This window comes from Stigmatopora nigra, chromosome 15 (assembly GCF_051989575.1).
Source record: "Stigmatopora nigra isolate UIUO_SnigA chromosome 15, RoL_Snig_1.1, whole genome shotgun sequence".
Lineage (NCBI taxonomy): Eukaryota > Metazoa > Chordata > Actinopteri > Syngnathiformes > Syngnathidae > Stigmatopora > Stigmatopora nigra.
In genome coordinates this window covers 1217501-1244173 of record NC_135522.1, presented here as the reverse complement: position 1 = coordinate 1244173, position 26673 = coordinate 1217501, and the positions used below count along the sequence as shown (strand labels likewise).

Sequence of the window (26673 nt, the reverse complement as noted above, 5' to 3'; positions counted from 1 at the left end):
GACAAAAAATCTCAGAATTATTTTGACAATATTGTTATGCTATTGCTAATCAATGAATATCAACAGAAGAAGAAAAAAAATCAATGTAAAATCAGTACGATTTCCCATAGAAATGAACTAAAAACTAATTAATTCATTCCAACTATCTGCAAAAAACACCAAAAACAGGATATCTGATTGGATTAAATCATGACATTCCTATTGGTGCGTTCAAGACTCAACTCTTTAACCACTAATTTCCATATTTCCGCCATATGCAACCATCAAAAGAGCCATGTGTGGCTCCCGAGCCTACCTCTGATCTAGGGTATCAAATTCAAAGCCTGGTGGCCAGATGTGACACGCCAAATCATTTTAGCGGCCTGCAATTTCATTAAAAATTGCAAAAACAATCTCCCTTTTAAAATAAAACTGTCAAATTTCTAAAGTAAAACAACAACAACAACAAAAACAACAACAACATTTCCTACTATTCTGAATCATTTCATGTTATTCATAAATAAACTCATGGCAACAAAAGTCCAATAAAATCCTGTTTCTGCCAACTGATCCCACAAAAAAATTAATTTGACGCCTACCACTTTAAATGCCACTGACCTAATAATAGTCTCAATCAATAAATTGATTTTTGACCAAAATTCGCAATTTCTTCGACATTTTCGCATGGGAACAACACATTAGCATTTCCCCTTTAGCATAGCAACCTTCTGTAATTAGTCTGAACGAGATTGACTCCCACAGCGTTGTTTTTATAAGATACTTTTTTAAACGCCGCAATTTGGCTGACCACCCATGTTTTATGAACGCTAAAAAAAAAAACCCAGCATGTACACACACCTCCTAACAAATAAACAACAAGTACTTCAAGTCGTATAAAAACGAGCTAATAAAGTCTATTTGCTAGTTGAGCGTAAACTTCCCAGAAATAAAATCCCCTAATAACTTCCTCTAATAACTTTCCATTGTTTTTTAAAGACGTTTACAGAGTCATTGGGAGCACACTGTAAAAAGTCGTTTCAGGTAAAAAAAAAATAGGATGACGTCATGTTTAGGCAATACAAAGCCATCTGCTAATGTTCAAGTGTGAAAAGAGGTAGAGGTGAACGTGTGTGCTATTTTACGCATTTCTCCTTTAAGACAAACTGGCTTTTTGTTCTCCAGGGAGGAGGAAGAGGAGGAGGAGGAGGATGATGAAGAACTTGACTTTCAGTGGAGCGTGATGCTCACTCAATGCTTTGTATTATGGCTGAAAACCTTTCAGATGTTGGATAAGTTATGTTATGCTAACTTATGCCTGTTATACAGTGCAGAAGACACTTTTGGAATTTTTTTTAGGGATTTTCTAGGAAATATATATTTAAAAAAAATAAAAATACTTTTTTTCCCTGAACTGATGTATGGAAAATGAATTAAAAAGGGAAAATAGCCAATCCAAATTTTAAAAATTATCCTTTTTGGATTTTTTTTGTTGTGAAAACACTTTTAAAATAGCAAAAAAATGACAGCTAAATGTTATTTTCTCTTAAATAACCTAAACAAAAAATCCATTGCGATTATTTAAGCTATCTTAATTGCAAATTTCTCAATTTTAAGGCTCTCTTTGTTATAAATAAAGATTATAAAACACAAGGTAGCATAACATACCAAAATCCCCCAAAAAATCTACTTCATTCTGCAAACTTTGCTTTAAGTAAAAAGCCAAACTACAAGTCCAATTAGGAATAAGGAACTAATTACCTTCTCCATTGAGTTTAAACACAAATGATCAGTGGCAAAACTTAATGGCAAGCTTGAGCACCCCCCTTCCAAGCCCTCATGCTGAAGTGACCCTTGAACTCTGACCTTTTTGAACCCTAAGCTAGCAGGAATGGTCCGGCCAACAAACACCTGTTAAGGCCACTGATGAAAATACTCGGTAATTACGTTGGGGGGGTTCTATTGGTGGTTATTAGACCCCAACACACACACACACACACACATAAACGTTGCTAATCCTGTCGGTGGGATGCGCCTGGACATTGACAAACGTCTGGCAGCTGATTAGTTAGGAGTGAGTCAACCAGTTTAGACGGGTCGTGACAGAATTCGGAACTATTGTTTACGCATTCTAATTGGCCGGGCTAAAGTCGTACAAAACGATTTATAAATAAAGTCATCCACAAGTCATTGACGTCTTTTTAAAGTGTGTTTTTAGCTAACGTAATTTCACATATACAAGGTGCATCGCATAATAAGGCGCACCGTCAATGAATGACATTTTATTTTTTGTTGCATATATAAGGCGCACTGGATTATAAGGCTCCCTGTCTATTTTGGAGAAAATTTAAGACTTAAGTGCGCCTTATAGTCGTGAAAATACGATGTTTTATTTTCATTTGAGGCACCGAGAAAGATATGTTTATTTAGATTAGTCATTTTAAGTTGTGTGTTCACGTGCGCCTTTATTTGTTTTGTTAGCTTTCAAACGTGTGGCTCGACCTTTTGTTTGTTATTCATTTTAATAGCTTATTAAATTAGGTGACTTATCTTTTATCTTTCATACTAAATTAGTATGTCATTAAAGGGTCATGTTGGTGGCAGATTGGATTAAAAATACCATATTAAAAATACCATATTTTATTCCCTATAAGGTGCACTTTGTTTAAGCTAGTGTAAGTTTTGCCATGCTTGGCTGCGCCTTTAAATGCAGTGCGTCCTTTGTGTGAGTCAAACACAGAAATAGCACTCATTTCTGACACTTCGCCTTTAAATGCGATGCGCCAGATAGTTGTGAAAATACAGTACTAATAATAATAATTACGAGAAATCCAAATGATGAGCTATTTCTGCAAAAAAAATCCAAGTTATGAACTATTTCAGCAACAAAATACTTTAGTAAGTAGAGTTAACGCCATATAACGTTACCAAGAAGTCACAAATTAACTCAATGACTGACCGACTCTCCCAGTCCAAAAATATTGAAAAATTGGACCCATCACTAAACACTGGATGCCATCCCTCCCACAAAAATCAAGCCCCACCACAATTCAAAGCATCTAACTTCCAAATAATCGCATCCTTCACAGTAGCCAAAGCGCTAGCACGAATACAAGCAAACAAAACTGCGCCAAAAGTCGCTGGCGGCCTGGCGGCAGTCGCCACTTGGCGAGCGCGAGGACGCTTTGTTCGAGGCCGGCATCGTGCCAGAGCGGCCGCCGGCCTGGCGAAAGCCGCCACCACCGCGTTACGCAAACACAAACAAAGGGCGCCCGCCGGTTAGGGCGACAGAGTGGAAAATACGCGTAGCGCAAAGCTAGCAATTTAGCCGACCCCCATTCTAATGTAGCCGTTACTTCCCCGCTAACCGCAAGCTAAATGTATCTTCCGTGCGTAGCAGAAAATAGCATAACTTTGGGGCGCCGGAGGGGAACCGAAATGATAGAAAAACACGCAAAGGACGGCGTGATGGATGGAGGACATAAAAGTAGAGTCGCCCAAGAAGGAAACGACTTAATAGAAAGCAGGGAATAAATCTAAGACGGAAAAAGGGAGCCTTTTATAAAGAGGAGTAAAGTAGAGTGTGGAAAGGGGTGCAGCGGGGGGGTTTCTCCAATTCTACCACTGCATACTTTCCATCTTAAGAGATAGAATTTACGGAAAAAGACGGCGAAGGTCAGGAAGACGTTGCCAATTTCGGGTTTCGTGCTGGTTTCCTCTTTCGTTTTTTGGCTATCGGCGGTCCGTCTTGCCGCGGCGGCCTTCGCTCGATAACTGACTCGTGCTGGTTTTTACATCAGAAAGCGCAAAGGGTGCCACGCGGATTTTAATGGTTTTTTAGAAGGCATTTCAGCACGTTGTATTTATGGGAGGAAAATCAAAAGTTTAGGGACGAGGATAACGGCAAAAGGGCTGAAGGTCGGAGTCATATAGAATTCAGAAGTAAGGGGACAGTAGGAGTCTTTTTCCTCATCTCTTGAGGTCAGATTTTAACTAAATTTAGACCTATTTTCACTGAATAAAGTGGACTTAAAAGTTTGAAATTTTCTACAAAATGGACCCCAGGGCGCCTTATAATACAGTGTGCATTATATATGGAAAAAAAATTAAAATGTGTCATTTGTGGACAGTGCGCCTTTAAATGCACTGCCCTTTATATTCGTGAAAATATGGTAGTCCAGATTATAATCTTTTACATTTCTCGAATAGGTGAGCAAAGCAGTAGTCTTTAAAAGTTTGCCCATAGCTGCGCTATCCCTAAATAAATCAAACCTAAACTCTTCTAGCGACATGTCCGTCAAGTCCAAGTTGTTCCAGTCCGGTGCTACTGAAAAGCCGCCTCCCCCCAGGACAAAAAACTAGGACCCTATGTATGAAAGACCCAGCAGTTCTTCAGCTTTGTCCCCTTTTCGTGGACGTTTAAATATTTTCCCCGAGTTTGGGGGCCTCCTGCCTTGTCCATGCTGGTCTTAAGTTCCAATATTTGTCTAAGACCTTTTGTAGAACAGTTGTTCTTTCACCTTTTCTCTAAAAACTGACCTTTACAAACCACATTCAGGGCAAAGTAAACCCAGCAGGGTATCGAAACATAAGAATAAGGGCGGACACAATACATCTTTTGATCCACTTCAATTAAAAAAAAAGGTAAAAACAATCAAAGCAAAAAGTGAATTGAGATTCTTCAACCGGGAAGCTCCGCCCACTTCATGCCTGGATGCCTTACAATGGCCACCACGACTGTCAAAATACTTTTTGGACAACTATACAATGCCAACTTGTCTTCAGGTGCTAGCGTAAAAGATGTGGAGTGTGCGGGATGGAACGTTCTTAATGGTCTGTAACAATGGAGGTCCGGCACCCCCTGCGGGTCACGGTTGAGCTACGATACGAGACACCTGTGTTACCCCTCGTCTACATCGAGCGCACCACAAATGACGGAACGCGGCCCCTATCTGAAGCGCTTAATGGCGGTGGAAAGCTTGTTGGAGTTTTACGGCAGTGGGCGGAGCTAAACAATACGCTTTGTGGATGAGTGAGTCTATGCAGGTGAACTCAGGGTATACTTAAGTAGCAACAAGTTGGATAAAAGGTACTTTCGCTTGGTTGGGAGTCAAGTAAAACTTCACTTTTTATCATTTTTAGCATTTTAGATAGAATATTTAGATTTTTTTTTAAATAAATGTATTAAAAGAACTGGATTAAAATCCCTGAATATTCAGTTTTTTATAGATCTAAAACAAGGTTTATTTTAGCTTTTTTTAAATATATTTTTAGATTTTACTAAATGATTTTTGAACTAAAAAAATGATTAAAAAATGACAATTATTGATTTAAAAGGGTGAAAATCAAGAAATGTAACATACATCTATACTCTTCATTTAAATTTCATCCTAAAACAGAAAGTCGGCACTCATCATTTACTTTCCCGGGCCACACAAAATGACCCGGCGGGCCAGATTTGGCCCGCGGGCCGCCACTTTGACACCAATAAATCCTACAAACTATATCTACTACAACACTTGGTTAAAAGTCAAAATACCATCTATTCATTAAAAAAATGTCAATATCGACCATTTAAAACAATGCTATTAAAATTGAGTCATACTTTTATGACCAAAAAACAACATCCACACACTGTTTTTCGAATTAAACCAAAAACAAAGACTTAATTTAACAGTTCCTCAAAATATACAGTCTTATAACTCAAAACCAAGTAAAGAAAAGCTCCGAACAAAACCTAGTAAGGACTTCCACCTCGAGGCCCTTCAGAGACTGGAGTTCTTTTGAGTCCCCGGGGCCCCCCCACCACGACATGAAACGTCCACACAGTTGCCCCCCGAACTAATTGACCTCTCTGAAATAACATCAGATGGCTTCATAGGGAGTAGCAAAAACTACAGCTGGGTTCCCAACCCCTGAGGGTCCTCCATCTTTTATTCTCAATCTAAAGCCAACATGCTTTTACAACAAAGGTCCAATTATTCCCTGCCCAACACAACATGGGCATTTTCTTGAACATATTTTGAACCTGTCAAGGTCCAAGTGCCCTAGAGTTGGACATAAAGAGCCCCAGAAGAAAAACATGGAGGCCCAAGCAGGTGCAGGGGAGCTTTTGTTGTATAAACATTTGCTGACAGATCAGGAAAAATCTGACAGGCAGTAAAACCACTTGGATTTTTTTTTTTTTAAAAGGGGGTATTCAGACAGAAAATGGTTTCTGCTTGAGTGAAAGCAAACGGGAGAACTCTAGTGAGGAGCTAACAGTCGGTTTGAGAGCTTAGTTGGAGAGAGAGGTGGTCTTGGTTCACTTTTGGGATGGTAAAGTGACCGTTTTTTGATTTGGTTGTGGAATTACAGAGGTTTTTTTAGAGATAAGTGGCTCTGGAAATGTTGGGTTTAGTGGTACCTTGGCGGACATGAGCCAGGGTTGAATGAAGAATAGCAATGTCATGAAAAAGTATGCTGGAAAATGCACATGATGTCAATATATTGAAGATCCATATCATGAGAATTTAGGAAAAAGAGAGCTTTACAGTTCTTAGTTAGCGGTACCTTGGCGAACATGAGCCCAGGTTAAATGAAGAAATGGAATGCCGTACAAAAAGTATGCAGGAAAATGCAAATGATTTTGAAATATTGAAGATTCTTAGCATGAGGATGAAGGAGAAAGATAGCTTCATAGTTTGTAGTTAGTGGTACCTTGGCAAACATGAGCCCAAGTTGAATGAAGAAATGGAATGTCATACAAAAAATATGCTGGAAAATACATGTCAATGATGTCAATACATTGAAAATGTGCTTAGCATGAAGATGAAAGACAAAGATTGGAACACTTTACTTCTGTTTTGTCTAAAGATTGACTGATGTTTGTCCATTCTGGGACATTAGCAGAATGTCAAAAAAGAACAGAATCAAACAAAAAGTGGTCCATCACATTGTTGTCCAGATTAAATTTGGACTCTCCCCATTGAAATACATTCTTAAAATGGTAACATACTACCACAAATATACTATTTTAAGACATTATTCTTCACGTAAACACCACAAGAAACCAACCAAACCAAGAAACGCTATAATAAAAAACACACTCCGAAAACTTCAATCCAGGTTATAAACAATATCCACATAATTTTAACTAAAGGCTCATTTTCAGAACGGAGTCAATGCTCTAACTCTAGCGTCAAACCAGAGTATCTATTGGAATCGAACCCAGCTAATATAAGTTTGGAGACAGCAGAGTGACAAGATAATTAGCGACTAATGGGAGGCGGAATATTCCCAATCAAGCCCAAATGCCTGTCGTCTGGCAACTCTCTTTGGAACTGTCAACGTGGCTCCCGAGCCCACTCTTAATGGCAGGGCGTCCACTCATCCCCCGCGCTTTTGTGTCCATGTGTTTGCCATCAATGCCCGGCCGGCGCTGGCTGTTTCCACTTAACAACCCTGCCAGCCTTCCCCAAGTTTTCTTCAAAAACGCAGCTACTGGGGCTTTAGAGAAGGGAGTAACGTGCCAAAAAATTAAAAATAAAAATGCAATCGGGGACGGTGAAGGCTCCCGTTTGAGGAATAAATCCCAGATGCCAGATTAAAAGTGTCAAGTCGGGTTGGTTGGCGGGCCGTTTTAACGTCAACTCGATTTCAGGTGGGTAGGACCATTCTAGATAGAATATTTAGATTTTTTTTTGGTATAAATGGATTAAAAGAACTGGATTAAAAGCCCTGAATATTCAGTTTTTTTATAGATTTATTTTAGCTTTTTTTAAATATATTTTTAGATTTTACAAAAATATTTTTGAACTAAAAACACAGAAAAAAATGGTTAAAAATTACAATTATTGATTTAAAAGAGGGGCAAAAAATCAGGAAATTTGATATACATCATTTGTTTTTCAATTCAAATGGAAACATTTTTTTTAATTATATTCAATATTATAAGGGTAATTTTAATACAGATTAAAATGACCCTTAGGCTACAATCTAACATATTTACATATACATATGTTCATTAAAATAAATATAAATATGTGCTATCCCTTAAAGAAATAAACCAAACTCAAATTTCAACCTTATAAGGATCCTATATGTCCATTTTTTGAGAGAAAACGACCAGATGTTGACGTTCACCTGCACATGGTCATTTTTGGTTTTGGCAACACGCGCTTTTGGCGACACGCGGTCGTCAAACTAAAGAAAACAGACCACGATGTGGCGAATTTGTACTATTTTTTTGTCTTTTTTGCATTGGTACAGCTGCGCCTAATCCCGGCAGGAAAGCCTTCATCTGGGACTGATTTTGTCGGATGGAAGAAAGGGCCGAGTGTTCCTCCCCGCCTTTTTTGCCTCCATCCGTTTGATTAAAGGGGACTAAATTACAGCCGTTTGCTAAAAAAAAAACACACAGAAATAGAATAGCAGGGAGAGGACGTGTGTCGCACCTGGTGCGCGCAAGAAAATGAAGTGGCGGCCATCTTTGTGTAACCCCCGTGTTACAAGGGGTTAAAAAAATAATTGGATTGTAAGTTGCCTGTCAACGTATTTGATGGGTTGTTTACCACAATGTTATAAAGGGTGATAGAAAATGGCTTAGAGGCTAATTTGTATTGAGGTTATTGTATTGTAGGGTTTTTCTTAGGGGTTTAAAAACCTGGTGGGGTGACAGGTTGTCCATTTTTTTAGGGTAAAAGTGTATATTAATAGTAAAAGGGAGGTCTATAAATGGGAAAAATACAAAATATATGCTTGAGAGAGGGAAAGAAAATGGTTAAAGTTAGAGAAAGGATGGTTTTAGGGTTTGGCAATGGTTGCCATTGATGGATAAACTGGAATTTGTCGAAAAATGAACTGGTTTTATAATAGCTGCATGGTAACTTTGGTATACAACACTTAGAATACTCAAAATAAGAAAACACATCAACAAAGTTCTTTCTCTTCTAATGCTTCTCATGTTATTTTATGAATTAGCATTAGCCACCATTAACTAGTTAGTCCAGTTCAAATAAATTGGTTCATTTGCTCCAGATATGTACAGTAATCCCTCAATTATCACATCTTCACTACTTTGCAATTTTTTCCGCTATTAATGATTTAAAATATACTATATATATTTTTTTTTAAGTTCATAAAAATATGAAAATTCTTGCTAAAACTTGCAAACCACTCTTGCTACTAGGACTCATTATTTATTCCACTATTAATGGTTAAAAATATACTATTTTCTTTCTTAAAGGTCATAAAAATGTTAAAATTGACAATAAAACTCACAAGCCACTTTTGCTACTCGAACCCAGCACTAAAAATAATCAAAAATATTATAATAGAAGTGACCCTACTTTGCTATTTTTCAATTATCGCGGCCAAGTTTGGTCTCCATTAACCGCAATATTACTGTAAACCGATTTCCACTGCCGAAAAATGCTGCAAAATCCAACCCAATTCACACACACACACACAAAACCCATGATTATTCCAACCTTCAACCCCCAGCAAAAAAATAAATAACCCCTTCATTATTCTCCATTGAAAACCATCTCTTCACCCACTAACCAATCAAAAAGCGGCGTACGCTCAAACGCTAACTTGATAAAAACCAGTCGGCTGCTCCAATTACAGCCCGTGTTTACCGCAGGCCTTTTAATTAGGAACAGGCCTCACAGAAAAAAAGGACAAATCTTTCTTTATGTCGTCTTTTTGGGGTTAAAAATGTTCCACAACGGACGTTGGAGGACAAGGAGGTGCGGCAGGGGAGCCCCATGAATGAAGGCAGTGTATGGGAGGGACAGATTGTACTCAAAGATAAAAAAAGGGGGGGAGGGATTATATGATATATGATATTGTATTGCGGGAGGTTGAGATATTTTAGGGACTTAAGAAAATTAGATTACTTGTGACGGCTTAATGGAAAGAATTTATGGGCATTTTTAAAAAAGATTTATGATAAAAAATGCATTTTTCTATAGTGCTGGGTTTTCCTTAAAAAAGGGGGCGGAGCAAGATAAGATCGTTAAATTTATCAAAATATTATAAGGATACTATGATGCCTAATATGGATTTTATTGTTCTATTAGGGACATTAAAGCCATTTAATAGGTTGATTAGCGAAAGAAAATCATAATTAGCAAAATAAAATATTATTTTAATCGTCTGTTATGTTTAAATATTTAATTCTCGTGAATAAACTTAAGTAAAACAGTCCATTGTGATGAATTTAGATCAATTTTTTATGTACTTTTATACTGTTTTTGTCCCACAAAGTATGTTTCACTAGTGTAAATATATTATATACTGTTTACATATTTTTTTGCAATTTATCTGTGTATTATTTTAATTTAGATAAGCAATAATGCAATGTGATAAAGTGAGCTGTCTTGGTTATGATTTTCAAGTTTCTATGGCCATAAATGAAGTATTATTCTTCTAAAAACAGCTAGGTTTGTGATCACGTGATCCGCGTCAAACTAAAACAAATACTAGTGATACATTGTGTATTGAAAAGAACGAGGGGAAACGCCACTTACATAGTTGAATGATAAGGAACAATGGAAAAGCCATCCAACGGCATTTATGTGGTTTACGCAAACAATGATGCGCCGACCGACCGGCCGACCGACCGACCCATACAAATGTTTCCTTTTAGGAGCGTGTTCAAAAACAGGTTTGCCTGTTTTTTTTTTTTTTTTTTGGCATGATAAATCAACTTTGTAGGGAGAGAGAGAGAGTTTTTATCTGCTACTTTGTTTTTGTGTATTTGGGGGAGGGAAAAAAAACAATCATAAACTGTATATTAAGGCTGTCAAATTCATTTTATCATGCATGTATCTATTTTAGTAGTATTTTATTTTTGATATATATATATTTATATATTGATATGTATTTGTTTAATTAAATGTATTTAGATTCATATTTATTTATTTAATTTAATTTATTTATATATTTATATATAAATTATATAATTAAATTAAATATATAATTATAATTTATATATAATTACTTTATTTTGTATGTATTTATATACATATTTATTTATTTAAATTTATTTATATATTTATTTATTCAAATTTATTTATTTAATTCAATTTATATATCTAATTTGTATTCAGTTTAATTTATTTAGTTAATTTATTTATATATATATATATATATATATATATATATATATATATATATATATATATATATATATATATATATATATATATATATATATATATATATATATATATATATATATATATTAATCTAATGTATACACATTTATTTATTTAATATCTATTTATTAAATTTAATATACATAATGTATTTATTCACTTATTTATGTCTAAAATGTATTTTTCTGTGTCTGTATTCTCACCTTGTTACTGTGACAGTGAAATTTCTTGAATACGGGATGAATAAAATTATCTAATCTAATCCAATCTAATTGCCTTAAAAAGATACTTAAATTCCGGCATTTTTTGGAATATAATTCCTATTTTTAAATGCTTTTTATAGCTTGGCTTGGCCTACAACTAATAAACAAATGCACCATTTTTTCCCCAATAAATTTCCCAGTCCGTTTAAACATCTCTATCCCACCGCATATAAATCAATAAACACGGCTACGCCATAATCGCAAGCCCTGATGTGACAATGTACCCACTGCGGTCCCTTCGACCCGTTACGGCGCTTTATACATAGAAACAATACGCATAAAAACCTGAGAGGGTGACGGGAAGCAAACATACGGAGCTCACCGAGACGTTTAAAAATCAAAGAATGGATTGGTACTCACCCGCTGGAAGTGCCAAAAATGTGAGAACTCAAAGAAGACGTCAAGTTCCGATTGTCCCAAAGTCGCAATTCTCTGTTGCGCATCTTGAAAAGACAAGACAAAAACCCTAAAGTGAGCAAATATCAGGTAAAACGCAAATAATTGGCTGGAAATTAAGATTGTATAGTTAACTTTTTGCTAGCATTTTTAGCTAGCATCAAATTTGGATGTGAAATTTGTCATTTTATCCTCATATTGCTAACATACATCCTTAAATCATACCTTGAAATCTGGATTTTTTACATTTTTTAATGAATTTATTATAAATAGCATACCTGGCAACCTCGGCCAATTGCTCCCCTTATTGATGATTGTTATTGATTGATTATTAAGCAATTAAAAAGACGTACAAATTCAACATATTTACTCACATATAAGGCGCACGTAAAAGTCTAAAATTTTCTACAAAGTTTCTACACTAAATTAAAATTTAAAGAAATTAAATAAAAAATAAAAACGCTATCAACTTGACTATCTGGGTACATTGCTTGCTGACACGCTATACTTATACTCACCCGATCGAAGCTGGTAATCAGCAGAAAATCGTCCTTGGCCCAGAGAATGCGAGAATCTTTGTTGTTCTGAAGGCAGGAGGCGCTCTAAGAGGGAGAGAAAAAAACAATGGCGACTTGTCATTTTGGGAAATCTTGACAGTGACGGGAAGACGGCAGATGCCAAAAAAGATGGCGGTCTTGGAACACAAAACAACTTGTCCCTTCAAAAGGGGACAAGTTTTAGATTTTTTTTTTTTATTGTTGTTGTGTGGCAGACAAAATCTACTCTATCTTTTTGTTGTTATTGTTTTTTACTTTTTGAGTTCAAGTTTTTCTTCCATTATTTCTCAGTTTTATCTCTTTAATAGTTATTATTTCCAAAATATATACAAACTAATCCCTCATTTTTTCACAGATAATGAAAAAAACGCAATATATGATCTTTATACCATACTAACACACTAAAAAAAATGCCCAATGCAAATTAGATTAGATTAATATAATCTAATATCCAGTTTAAGTCATTTTTTTAGTTAGAAACAAAACACTAATGATTAAATTATGGTTAAAGTATTTATTTTCCACCTACATCAAAATACACAAAGTACACAGTCATTCTACACTTAGATATAAAATAGTGGGCCGTAAACTATCTTCTTGGGGCCCTAAATTGGCCCTCGTGCCACACTTTTGAGACCATTGCCATAAATAGTCTATAGTTGTAATTCAGATTTTTTCTAAGGCAATTTTAGTCAATGTATTTTGTGTAAAACGGGAGCCATGTACAAATGCCAGGTGTGGTTGGATTAAATTGGACGGCACGAGTGCGGCTAGACATTGGTTTCTTATTAAAAAGTCCGTCGCCTGCTTTTTAACGACGCCAATAAATGGCGGCACTAAGGGGGGAGAAAATTGGCAAAATAAAAAGGACCGGCCAGAGTGAGAGATGCCAAGTTGCCCTCCTGAGAAAAAAATGTGACTATAACGAGGGATCTGGGCCTAATGACCGCCGAGGTTCATGGAAAACTAATCAGACGTCCATTTTTGTTTTTTATAGCAATCATTAAGGCGGTGAGTGAGCAAGAACCAAAACCAGATGACTTTTTGGCCAAAAGAAAGAGTCTTTGGGCAAAACAAAAAAAAATAGATGTAAATTGAGAAATGGCCACTTTAAGATGCAATTGAGTTTTGGTACGTTTTGAATAGAGGACGTGTGTCAAAAAGGCAGCCCAGGGGCCAAATCTGGGCCGTCGCATCATTTTGTGTGGCCCGAAAAAGTAAATGTGTGCTGACTTTCTCTTTTACAATCAAATTGAAATGAAGTGTATAGATGTACATTAAATTTCCTGATTTTCCCCCTTTTAAATCAAAAATTGTCATTTTTTAATGAATTTTTCTGTGTTTTAGTTCAAAAATCATTTTGTAAAATCTAATTAATATATTAAAAAAAGATTAAATAAACTTTGTTTTAGATCTATAAAAAAAACTGAATATTCAGGTCTTTTAATCCAGTTCATTTAATCCATTTATAAAAACAAATAAATCTAAATATTCTATCAAAAATGGTCCGCCCCACGTGAAATCAAGCAGCCCGCGAACCAACCCTAATCTGACACCCTCTTCTTGGAATAGAGCCTGACCTCAGAAACATTCATCCTTTGTCAGAGTTGACTTTTACAAGTCAGTATTGTGAAATCTGATAAAGAAAAACAAAACGAACGGATTTCCGAGCGGCTTTTGTGCAATAACTTGGCCTTGTGATGATTTTATAAAAACGTCAATCAGATGTTTACTGGCTTGGAATGTACTTCTACAACAAACACACACAAATACACACACAAATACACACACAAAGACACACTCCACTTTGGCAAAAGACAATGGTTTCTCTTGTGGTCGGTCGACTGTGTGTTTATCGCCGACGCATTTGCTTTCCAAACCAGATTTACTGCGCTTAAACAGAGACTTCAAGCTAGCACACGTGTCTGTGGAAAATGCCAATCCCGACGTCGGATTGGCGGTTTGGCTCCTTTCTTTTCCGACACCCGACCTTTAAACGGGCAAAAACGGGACATTTTGAAAGACTCGACCTAAAAAAGTACGGAATGAACTTGTGGAAGGACATTAAAAATCAAAATATAAGATATGAAGAAGGAAGCAAAGCAAGGTTTGAAGTTGACATTTGAGCGGACGCAGATAGCGTTTGTTGCCAGCGAGGTGGTGTTTATCGTCGTGACGTTTCCGGGGGAAAGTTGACGGGGGTGCCGGTCGGTCGGTCGGTCGGTGTTCATACCAAACTAGGAACGAGTCGAGCTCAGACCAATTTTGGAGGTTTGTTCGGCATTGGATGGGATTCAAACAGCAACACGTGCTAGCTAGCTAAAGCAATGGTTGGGAATTAAACAATATTTGGGACAATATTGCTAAATATTTATTATTATAAATGGATTAAAAGAACTGGATTAAAAACCCTGAATATTCAGGTTTTTATAGATCTCAAACAATGTTTATTTGAGCTTTTTTTAAATATATTTTTAGATTTTACAACATGATTTTTGAACTAAAAACAGAAAAAATGGATTAAAAAATGACAATTATTGATTTAAAAGGGGGAAAATCTGAAAATTTAATATACATCTATACTCTTCATTTTAATTTGATCCTAAAACAGAAAGTCAGCACTATGATTGACTTTCTTGGGCCGCACAAAATGATGCGGCGGGCCAGATTTGGCCCCCGGGCCGCCACTTTCACACCAGCAATGGGACTTCATTTTGTGAAGCGCTGATGACTATTTCATTTTTATTTTTTTAATTCTAACTGTGCGCCTGCCCACGTAACACATGATCCGCAAAATTACAGTGCTGAAAATAACCTTCCTACTTTTGGTTCAGCTTAGATTTGCGGTTTCTGGATGTTTGGGGTGTGTGGAGGGAGGGTGGGGGGTACTTGTGGGGTATCCTCCACAGAACCAGTTTCTGGGTCAAATTAGAGAGGAGAGCCGAGTACGCCAGTCAGCGCAAATGGGGCGGGGCCAAAGAAACGCAAGGAAAGGCCAAGTAAAAGAAAGAGTCGGTCCTCACTGTGTGGAGTTCTAATGTTCATGTGGGTTTTCTCCGGGTGCTCCGGTTTCCACCCACATCTCAAAAAACATGCTAAAAGATCCAATTAAAAGTATAGATGTATATTGAATTTCCTAATTTTCCCCCTTTTAAATCAATAATTATCATTTCTTAATCATTTTTTCTGTATTTTTAGTTCAAAAATCACTTTGTAAAATCTAAAAATATATTTTAAAAACTAAAATAAACATTTTTTTTAGATCTATAAAAAACGGAATATTCCATTCATAAAAAAATCTAAATATTATATCTAAAATGTATGTATATTAAATTTCCTAATTTTCCCCCTTTTAAATCAATTGTCATTTTTGAATCATTTTTTTTCCTTTTTTAGTTCCAAAATCATTTTGTCAAATCTACAAAAATATTTTAAAAAGCTAAAATAAACATTGTTTTAGATCTATAAAAATGGAATATTCAGGGCTTTTAATCCAGTTCTTTTAATCCATTTATAAAAAATAAAATCTAAATATTATATCTAAAATGGTCCGGCCCACTTGAAATGGAGTTGACATTAATTCAGCCACTGGTACGTAGTAATAATATTAATAATCCTACTTTGCTCTGTTTTTTTTCAAAGATCTCGGCCATATTTGTCCTACAAAATCCACGCTATTCGAGGGATGACTGCACTTTGTGCACCTGATCCACTTTGGACTTTTTTTATTTTTAAACCGGCACCTGAAAAAGCAGAAGCAAAAGACTAGACTAAAAGTAGGGGAAAAAATAGTTTTTTTTCCTTTAAAATCAAGGCTGGGATCAATTTGATTTGGGTTGGGTCGCCGCCACGTGGCTAAAACGGAGGCAGTTTTGCTGACTCGGCACAATCCTTATTTGGTGCTCCGAGAATCACGGCCAGGGAGGTAAGAACTCATTTTTTTTTTGTTTTTTTCGAAGCCACATTTCCACCGGTACAGTTAAGTAGAGTTGGCCCAAAAGTATGGTTTGGAAAGCTGAAGTGCTTCTTCTCCTGTCTTTTTCCATGGTGGCTTTTAAGAAGGGGAGGTGTGCATATTTACGCAATTGAAAAAAACGCTTCTCCGCTGCCTGGAAAAAAATCTGCAGCAGATGTTTTATCCAAATAGTTGACGGATTCAAGAAAAAATGTCCCAGATCAAATTGTCGGAACGGAAATCGGGTAAAAATGGAATCGGGTGGGAAAAAAATGGGGTTTTTAAAATGGATTTAGCGTATTTGCCGGACCATAAGACGCAATTTCATTTATTTTTTTGCTCAAATGTGACTTGTATTTTGGATTTTTTTCCACTCTGACCACCAACAGCTTGTTATTACATATATTTTTTGGCTGTAGTTAACAAAAAAAACTGTCAATATGTTATCTTTTGTGTCTTGTTTACTATTTTAAGTTCGAAAATGGGGTAAAAATTGAGTCGGGTGGAAAAAGATGGGGTTTTAAAAATGGATTTAGCGTATTTGCTGGACCATAAGACGCACTTTTTAAATGTATCTTTATTTTTTTTAAAGAGTTTTGCTCAAGTATGACTTGTATTTTAATTTTTTTTCACTTTGATCACCAACATCTTGTTATTATTATTTTTAGGCTATAGTTTACAAAAAAAACGGTCGATATTTTATATATTGTCTGTTGTTTACTATTACTTAAGTTTGTTCTTGGTTTTTGATAAATATATTTTTTATCTTTTTATTAAATAGGCGACCAATCTACATGAAATATTCAAATTATATAAAAAAAACAACTTACCTGAACTGCTTCCAGTTGTGCTCTTGGGTCAAAAACTCGCAGCATTTTGTCCTAAAAGAAGAAAAACAGCATTTTTAGTAAAATAGTAATCACATTGATTTGAAATATTCTCAATGATAAACTCCAATAAAAAAATAGCTTCATCAAACCTACCAAACTAGGATAAAATTCCTTTTTAAGAGAATTTAAAAACCCCAAATCGTGCTTTTTATTGCAAGGATGATGATGTAATACAACTGTCAAATAGTACTAAAATCTTTCAGATTTATACTTTGTGGTCAATGTACAATTTCAAACATAAACAAAGTCAAACATAAACATTTCTCTTGCATTTTTGTATTTTTTTTAAGCAGAAGGGCTCGGTCCTCATCTCATAAACATTGAATGACTCAAAAATTTAACAACCACACTTTTTAAAGACATTTTCATGTCCAAAACACTTATAATTTAATCTAGGTGAGCATTTCAGCCTCTTTTAAAGCTGTAAAATAATAAAACAACGAGAAAGTTTCCCCGACACGTGGCGATTTATTATTAGCAACATGGCGACCGACGACGGTGACCTCTCGGCGAACTCCTTTTGAGCGCAAACATGTTGGACATCCATCACGGCGACCGATCATCCCTGATGAGGAGGAAGCGGGACTTAACGAGATCAGGCTGTGACTGGCCCTTTAAATCGCCATCAGGTCAAAAAAAGACCTTTTTTTTGTAAAAGTATGGCAACGTCAAAGACAAAAAAATGTTATATTGGCTAAAAAAATAATGAGATAATTCCAAATGTGAACATTTTGCATTTTGAAGACCACCCAGAGGTCGGTACGATGCCCCTCCGTGGCGAGCTAATCCCCGTGAACACACCCGCATTTATTTTGAGCATATTTCCTCCTCAACAAGGGGCCCCGGCAAGTTTATTTACTGGACATGGTGGTATCAGACATTGTAAAAGTAATTGCGAGCCCCTAATAAAACCCACGGCATGTGGAGGGAGTTAAACCATTTATTGCTTTTTTCTTTTTTTAATTAAAAACCAGGGAGGATACACACTGTCTTCTCTCCACTTGCATATTTATATAGTTTTTTAATTCATTGATAAATGTTAGTATCGTATTTGAAAGATTATATATAAGTGGCAGTTTTTTATAGATAGATTAGATTCATTGGTGGGCCTGTAATTTATGTTTTTATTCTATCTAACTACCAATAAATAGCCTGTTAAGTTATTTTTGGGCTATAGTTATGTAAAAAAATGCTATTATTGTCAATTTAATTGGCTAAATAGCGATTTTGGGGGGATTAGATTAGATTATAACTTTATTTCCTCCCATATTCTGGAAATTTCTACATTGCAGTAGCAATACAGACACAGACGACATTATAGACCTAGTTAAAAAAATTGGAGCCACACAGAAAGTCCACAAGGTGTCTCCACTGAGACTGAGGTTATCACACAGGTTTTAAAGGTCATCTTCCTTACCTTAAATAACTATACCCTTTAAAAAAAAAAACAGCCTATTGACAGTCAAATATTCCATTCACTATCATCACTTTAACATATTTTTATCCTTGATTTCTAATGCAAAATTAAAAAAAAAACATCCCTCCCATAAATACGACTTAAACATTTTTCCCCAATCTTATTCTGGTGCGACTTATACTCCGAATAATACCATAAATCTGTTCGTTAACGTCTGTTTTCTGTTTACAAAAGACACGATTCCGCCATCTTGGGACATACACAAGCACCACTAAACCTCCAACGAGGGTCCGCAAACATAGAAAACAAATATACCCTGTTTAAGTGTACGTTTACCCTAGCAACAGCTTTTTAATCAAAGTGACGGACAGCTCATCCTTAATGACTTTTGCCCGTTTTGAACAATTTTGTGCTCTCTTTGCTCCTCAAACAAACTTTACTTGCGTCTCCCACGGTGGCAAATTAGAAGCTTTTCAAAGGAGTTTTTCCGCTAGAAACGTGCTTCTTGAACCGATTGGTTGCTACGAGAGCGTGGCAGATTGAGCAAATGTCTTTTCAAATAGAGCTGTTTTTAAATGTGTTCCATATCAAGCTAAGAAAATGGATTTCACAGCTATCTGGGAGAAAAAAACTTAGTCTTAGAAGATTTTTCTAATGGAATTTCAGTCTGTTAGGCCTCCAATTGAGGGATTTTAAGACGTGCCAGAAGAAATTCAAGCTTTTTTTGAAGATTCATCAATTCAAGACTATTATGCAACTCTCACATTAAGAATGTTATATATATTACTATTCAAATGAGCTCATTGGTTGCCATTGATGGTGAGAAATAGACCAAAAATTTATTATAAAATGGAGCTATTTTGACATAGACTCCAAAGTAATATTGGTCCTGAATATTTATTTGACAGCCTAATTTGCAACCAAAAAATAAATAAATAAATATAACATTGAGCTATTTTGACATAAAATGCAAAGTTATGTTGGCTCTGAATATTTATTTGACAGCCTAATTATCAATCAAAAAACAAAAATCTATTATAAAATGGAGCTATTTTGACATACTACAAAATGTTGTCCCTGAATATTTATTTGACAGCCTAATTTCCAATCAAAAATAATAAAATGGAGCTATTTTAACATAAACTCCAAAGTAACATTGGCCCTGAATATTTATTTGACAGCCTAATTTGCAACCAAAAAATAAAAAATCCCTAACTCAGCAAAAATAAAAATCCTTGATTCATGGCACAATTTTAGCAAAATAATGGCAACCCTAAAAACTCTCCACGCCCTTTAACACATCATTTTAACCCTTTAAAAGATCTTCCTATAGCCCTAACAACTCAATTCCCATTTCACATAGGCCTCCATTACAATTAGATGGGCCCAATATCGTAAAATTCTCCACCCGAGGAACTCCAAACTGACATAAAAACCACCCTTTGAGCGACACGTTCTAATTACCTCTAAAATCCCAATCAACGTCGACCCAAACCACAGCGCACGCGTCCTCTTAAGTGAGATCATCTGTCCAAATCTACAACTTTGTTTGCCTTTGCCGTGACGGCTAACAAATGAGCCCGTCACCATCACCCCCCGCGTTTACCACGACAGGGTAATGGTCCTCGTCAAGCTTGTCTACCTGCCCGGAAGAGACAACGTTCACCCCCCTCCCTCCACCTCGGGGGAGCTAGAGCCCAAACTCTCTGGTGTTGTATAACCCCCAGCCCACCTCAAAGACGGCCCCTTTTCAATCTCTCCGATCCGGCTTATTAAAAGCAAATATGGCCGGCGCACATGTGGCTCGGAACCCTCGAGTGCTCCCTTTGGGTAAACATTGGGGGTGTAGGGGCCATTTTGGGGGGCTACTAGAGTCATAACAGGATGGCAAGAAGCCCAAGTTGGATCTCCAGATGTTATTTTTGACACTTAAACGGAGGCTGAAAGGAGCCATTCACAAGTAATTTCAATGGAGGAGCGAGGCGGTTGCTAGGAGACGCTACTAAATATTGGGGATACATATTTATAAATATAGATATGCATAGGTGTAGATGGGAATTTAATTTAAACTGGGATGGCTGGTAAAGAGTGATGGTTCATAAATGGATTAATTTTGCCGAAGAGTAAATATAAAAGGGCTTTGATGGAATGTGGTTTATTGCTGCCCTCTTGTGGTCAAATATGGAAATGCCCGACTTATTTATTTTCCCCTAAAAATGTGCTCACCTTGCAGGTTGAAGCCAGTAAGGAACCATCTTGTTTCCAGCTCAGACTCTGCAACTGGTCGCCATGCTCTTCCATAACTGAATAAAGAGAAAATAATCATTAGAAATCACAGAAGGAATTATATATATTTTGCTAAATATTGCCAAACAATAGGATGAAAATTCAGAACGGTCCAGAATGAAGAAAAAGAACAAAAGGCAAAAATTGGCTTGAGTGATTGGCTTAACGGGTGAAGCGATGACACGCAAGATTTCCACTTAAAGGGGACATAAGTTACTTTGTTTTGGTCTCCTTTAAGGTACATAAAGGGGAAGAGATATAGGAAAATAAGTGACATTTAGCAATAACACTTGGGAGGATTGATGAGGGGATATTTCTTTTTTTGCACAACCGTAAATTTACCTGTGCTGCTCGCAAAGGCGGAGCCACAGCGACGGGGGGCGGTCCAAAGCAAAAACAAAAAGAAAACAACAACTCCCATTCTATCTTAACACTCAAAATTGACAAGGTAGCAAACACAAAGCAAGACAAACACAGACTAAAAAAATTAAGTAAATAAAATATTAAGATGCATCGTGAGTTTTTTGCGGCGCAATTACCTGCGAGTGGTGCGGCGGGTCGCTCCACGTCCCAAAGCATTGGACACTTTGCGGCGCCGACGGCTAGCAGTCCAGCAGCCGTCGGGTGGAAGAGAACTGTCTCCAGACGTCCCCGTTCGGGGTTAAAGGTCACGGAAGGTTGGCGTTCGGACTCTGGCTCGCACAAATGCCACAGCTTCACCTATATGGAGGGTAAAAATGCCGTCAATAATTATCATTTTTTAATCATAAATTCTGACTTTCAGTTTTAGGATCAAATTAAAATGAAGAGTATAGATGTATATTAAATTTCCTGATTTTTCCCCCTTTTAAATCAATAATTGTCATTTTTTAATCCATTTTTTCTGTGTTTTTAGTTCAAAAATAATTTTGTAAAATGTAAAAATATATTTAAAAAAGCTCAAATAAACATTGTTTTAGATCTATAAAAAACGGAATATTCAGGGGTTTTAATCCAGTTCTTTTAATCCATTTATAAAACAAAATTTAAATATTCTATCTAAAATAGTATTAGACTACTAGCATATCGACTATTCTAGGAGGAGGAGCTTACCGTTTCATCTGCTGAGCACGTCGCGAGAAGACTCTCATCAAATGGAGAAAAGTCCAAATCGGTCACCAGATCTATTGGAGAAAGGACTTTAGTCATTTTTTTTGGTCATTTACACATGAACAGTTTTCAACTGAAAATTAGAAACTACTGAAATACTGTTAAAAAGTACCCGAATGGCAGGAAATATGCGTGACGCTCCGTTGTCCGTCCGCGGCAGGTTTCACCGACGTGACCCCCAGCATGCCGCCCCCTATGAAACAAACAAAGCAGTGAGTTGAGGAGCTTCATTTTGAGACTAAAAAAAGTTTGCTTGCATATTATTAAATGTACATGTTTTATTTTTATTTTTATTTTTTTTTCTTACCGGCCTGCTCCACATTGAAGGCCACCATTTTGGCACTGGCCTTGATATGGTTGCCCTGACAGGAAAACGATCCAGCCCGGATGTTGTTGATCCATTGCTGGAATTCCGACGAGTCATAATAAAAGAAAACTAAATGAATTAACGTTCATAAGGAAAGCAAAACAACCCTGCGGGCCAAAATCGGACCGGTGGCGGGCCACTTCCAGCCCGCGAGCCGCACCTTTGACACCACTGTGCTCAAAATAATCTGTTATTTTTTACATTGACCACATCGTAACTTTGCCAAATAATAATGTACCAAACTCAAACTAAATGACAACAACAACCCTTTCCGACTGTTCTAATGGCTTTAATGTCTATTAATTAAGATGCCATTAACAGCCATAGACGTTAAATTAATTTGAACTGGAAGGGATTTTGGCTATTGTAGCACTTTTTTTTACATAAAATTAAACAGCAATAGTAATCAAAACCAAACAGGAAAGTTTCAGCTGACACTGAAGTTCCTTAAATGCTGAGGAAGTACAAATATATGCAACGTTACAAATTACTAAAACTTTTATGTACGTTTTGGTAGATTAAATAGGGATGTTTTCAAAGATTTGACGTGATATATTTTTTAGAAATAGGTTTTCACAACATTTATTTGATAAAGGTACACAATACTATTGATTTTGTGGACAAATCGTGATTTTAATTAGCGGCTTTACAGCGTCACCTGCCGTTTCTCAACGCGGCTGCACTGATTGGATCAACACAAACTGCACAAACATTTCGAAGATTTTAGAGCTACTATTACATAAATACCCAGAAAAGCAGTTTTCATCTTATGCCACATGAAATAAAACACTTTTATTCCCATTTTAAATGCATTTTATACTGGCTATTCTCTTTAAATTATGCACGAAATGTAACGGCCGATTGACATGCAGTGCATTCAGATGCATTTGTTTGTTGTTGTGGTTGATGATGTTTTAATCTAGATCCGGTAGAAGTGAATACATATTTTCTTGTCAATTGCAATATTTTCAATGCGGGAAGTTTGACACTGCAAGCAGGCGTTGCCCACGCTTATAAAAGCCCACTCACCCGACCAAAACACAGTCGAGCACCGTTGCTAATGCTAAAAACGCCCAAAACACATCGTCTACTCACGTCTTTTTTGGCGATCTTCGGAGTGGTGTTTTTGAATTTGGACGTCTTGAAGCGGTTCATGGTGTGATCGTTTGTAAGTGGCTTCCGGGTGTCTCCAGCAAGCGTTTTAGGCAGCTCAGATTGGCCCACCCGGCTTTGCTTCCTAACATGCGGACGTCAAAAACGGGCGGAGTCGCAGTGGAAGGAAGAGAGGAAGGATGATACATTCGGACGCGTGCTTGTGTGTCGTTCAAGGACTGCTCGGAATTCGAGATTTCATCCACCTAGCATGGTCATATGATGGACAAAAGACATAGACAAAGCTAAATGTATAAACTTGGACATTGAACTGAGGTTGAATGAACTTTACAGATAGAATTTAGCTTTAAAATAAATAAATAGAGTCATTTACTCCCTTACAGTCGGGGTGGTAAACTGTTTTTTTTTGTTTCAAAGGGGTCCTTGAAGACGTTCCAATGTGATGAGCGCATGCGTATACGCAGTGTTTACAAATACTTCCGTGTTGACTTATTTTACGCACAAGTCGTGGTGAAATGCGCCAGGTAATACCATTTTAAACAATACGTGGCTTTATTTCTAGCAATTTTTGACAGCAATCGCAACGTTTTACTGCAATCGAAGATGCATTGTCACGTAAACATTTTGGAGAAATTAGCATGCGTTATGTTTCTGTCCACAGAGCTCCCAAAATGCTCCTCTTTTTGGAGAAGATGACAAAACAATACCCCCAAAGCCCGACTTCAGGTACAAATACTCTCACACCAGTGATTTATTTAAAACCACGTTCTACTGGATCATCCCAATACACTGGGACTATGTTGCTGTCAAAATCAAAACATGACACGTTGCACTGTGCTAACATAACTCCACAAATTTGTCAAAATTCTGTAAAACACCGCCATCTTAAAACAACACTAATAATCATAATTACTTTGAAAATATTATGACATTGCTTCAACCCACTGTAACCATGCAACGACGTCATAAGTATAAAAAATATTTACCTTTGTTGCAGGCATCCCCTGGTGTCCTTTTTGCATCTATTCTTCCGGACCAGCGCCATCTTTGTTTACTTATTATACGACTACGTCAGCGACCACTTCATCGCTTGCATGGTCACCATCATCCTCCTCTTGTCATGTGACTTCTGGACCGTCAAGGTGAGAAGGGAGAAATAAAGACATCTGAGGAAGAAATATATTTGGGGAAAAACTGTTTTCAGAATGTATCGGGGAGATTGATGGTGGGTCTTCGTTGGTGGAATCGGGTGGACGAAGACGGGACCAGCCATTGGTTGTTCGAGGCCAGGAAGGTAAACTGGCAAAATAGATAAATAAAATGAAGCCATCTTTGAAATGTTGTCCTCAACAGAGCGACAGTCTGAATTTGACAAGTAGTGCCGAGTCCAAGATCTTCTGGTTGGGTCTCATCATCTTTCCAATCCTTTGGGCCATCTTTGTTTTCAGCATTATCTTTACTCTTCAAATTAAATGGCTGGTCAGTTTTTTGGGGGGAAAAACATGTTTTTGAGTCCTGTTTTTAATTTTTTGTGTCATTTTTAGGCGGTTGGAATCATGGGACTTGCTCTACAAGGAGCCAATCTTTATGGTTATGTTCGATGTAAGATGAGGGGCAAGTCTAGTCTGGACCTGAGCCACGTGGCCAAGAACTACTTGGGCGCACAACTTCTAAAACAGGTATTTGAATACTTTATGAATGAGGAATTGCATGGATATGTAACATTTTTTTGTGTTCTCGTTTCATCTCAAGGCAACAAAGGCAACGTAGGAGAATTGTGCAGATGGATTTTTGGGGGATGAGAGATCGTTATTATTGTTATTTTTTGGTTTAAATTTATTTGAAATGTACATTTATGTACTGGGTTGGGGAAGGCATGTTTCTCCATTTAATTTACATGACCATATTTTTTTTGGGAGGGAAATTACTGTTGTAAGCCTAGAAAGTGCCATTCTAATTTTTGAACATTTATTGTTAGCAAAAAAAGTTAAATTTTGACGTGTACTGAAAATCTACATATTTTTTAGCGTGTATATTAAGTTTTTTGTTGTTGTGGCAGTTAAATACGTTCCTGAAGGCTTTTTTTCTGTCAAAAATAAGATTTTGGAGAACAACTAGTGGCGGGTAATTAAAAAGAAAATGTGGGTGAAAGTTTGTACTTTTTTGTAATGTATAATAAAAGGCAATCTAAAATGAATAAACATGCATGAAAGTGATATTTTTGACTTGCCCTTTGCCGTTCTTTACCCAAATACTTTGCCTCTACAAAGAATTAAAAAGGAAAATATGTACGTTATTTTTTTTATTAATACTCATGCAAGAACATAATGTGCAATGTTAACATGGGAGTTGGAAATATTAAAAATGTTTTTCCCCTAATGTGACTTTTAGAGGTCTCCAATGTAAAAAAAAAAATGGTAAAAAAATGTTGATCATTGTTGGCAATTGCCTCGTTTTGATTAAACAAAAATAAATATAACCTACATTGGCGAATATTTCCTGCTGCGAGGCTGAATTATTCATTATTTGTCAAATAATGCACAATTTAGCTAAAAATAAATGGAAATGGGGAAAAAAACTTTTGTATCAGGAACATTGCACTATTAATGTGTCAGATATAAATAAAATTTGACCTCTGTAGTATTTATAGTCTTCACACTGTGCCATTAGGTCGAAAAAAAAAAAAAAAAGAAATTTGTACTTAAGTGGCTTCCCACCGCTTGGCATTCAGTCAAAGATATTAACGTGACTGACTTTACACTCGTATTTGACCATGACGGTGATCATGGCGGAAAAGTACACCGTGCCCGCCGTGAAATAGAACCAGAAAAATGCTTTGTCTATCTTGTCGGCGAGCGCCTGTTTGCGGTCGGAGTCGGCTTCTCGAGCATTGATGGCGTTCAGGAAGTCCATCACCTTACGGTACATTTGATTTTCCCCAGAGTCGGCGATACGGATGACGCTGATGTCCCCGCCGTCTTCTGTCCAGACAGAAAAGATGGAGTTACAATCACATATGACAATAATAATGATATTTCTATATATTTATATACGTATATATTTTTTACAGCGATCAACATGATGTCACCCAAATGAATGACACCCTGCTATAACAACTATAAGGCGTACCGCATTATAAGGCGCACCCTCAATGAATGAC

The 26673-nt window shown here is 36.6% G+C and overlaps 3 protein-coding genes across 16 annotated transcripts in view; 1 reads left to right on the top strand and 2 right to left on the bottom strand.

Annotated features, from left to right (window-relative positions):
- The window catches only part of LOC144208445 (mitochondrial import inner membrane translocase subunit TIM16-like), a 53593-nt gene extending 29853 nt beyond the window's left edge, over positions 1–23740 (bottom strand). The window contains exons 1-9 of one of the 2 annotated variants that reach the window (XM_077734293.1): positions 23496–23740; positions 22341–22437; positions 22146–22226; positions 21977–22047; positions 21424–21604; positions 20825–20901; positions 17122–17172; positions 12298–12381; positions 11744–11826 (exon numbers count right to left, since the gene is read on the bottom strand). In XM_077734293.1, coding sequence (XP_077590419.1) covers positions 11744–11826; positions 12298–12381; positions 17122–17172; positions 20825–20901; positions 21424–21604; positions 21977–22047; positions 22146–22226; positions 22341–22437; positions 23496–23555 — 785 coding nt within the window. In that variant the 5' untranslated portion in view covers positions 23556–23740. The remainder of the gene's footprint in view (positions 1–11743; positions 11827–12297; positions 12382–17121; positions 17173–20824; positions 20902–21423; positions 21605–21976; positions 22048–22145; positions 22227–22340; positions 22438–23495) is intronic. The other variant, XM_077734295.1, reaches the window with a different exon arrangement.
- A 199-nt stretch (positions 23741–23939) lies between these two features.
- On the top strand, positions 23940–25731 carry LOC144208369 (Golgi apparatus membrane protein TVP23 homolog B-like). The gene is made up of 7 exons (XM_077734179.1): positions 23940–24037; positions 24175–24239; positions 24511–24655; positions 24718–24807; positions 24867–24992; positions 25058–25192; positions 25266–25731. Exons 1-7 carry the CDS (start codon positions 24029–24031, stop codon positions 25281–25283), a joined length of 588 nt encoding a protein of 195 aa, XP_077590305.1. The 5' UTR covers positions 23940–24028; the 3' UTR covers positions 25284–25731.
- The window catches only part of LOC144208366 (5-hydroxytryptamine receptor 3A-like), a 22120-nt gene continuing 21146 nt past the window's right edge, over positions 25700–26673 (bottom strand). For 8 of the 13 annotated variants that reach the window (XM_077734165.1, XM_077734175.1, XM_077734169.1 and 5 more), the window contains one exon: positions 25714–26494. In XM_077734165.1, the coding sequence (XP_077590291.1) occupies positions 26241–26494 (254 nt within the window). In that variant the 3' untranslated portion in view covers positions 25714–26240. Of the gene's footprint in view, positions 26495–26673 lie in introns of all 13 variants that reach the window. The other 5 variants (XM_077734172.1, XM_077734174.1, XM_077734177.1 and 2 more) reach the window with 5 other exon arrangements.

Excerpts from the sequence above, each read along its gene's own strand:
- LOC144208369 (XM_077734179.1), top strand. Across the intron at positions 24,240-24,510 it reads CCCCCAAAGCCCGACTTCAG|GCATCCCCTGGTGTCCTTTT; the intron begins GTACAAATACTC and ends CCTTTGTTGCAG. Across the intron at positions 24,656-24,717 it reads GTGACTTCTGGACCGTCAAG|AATGTATCGGGGAGATTGAT; the intron begins GTGAGAAGGGAG and ends AACTGTTTTCAG.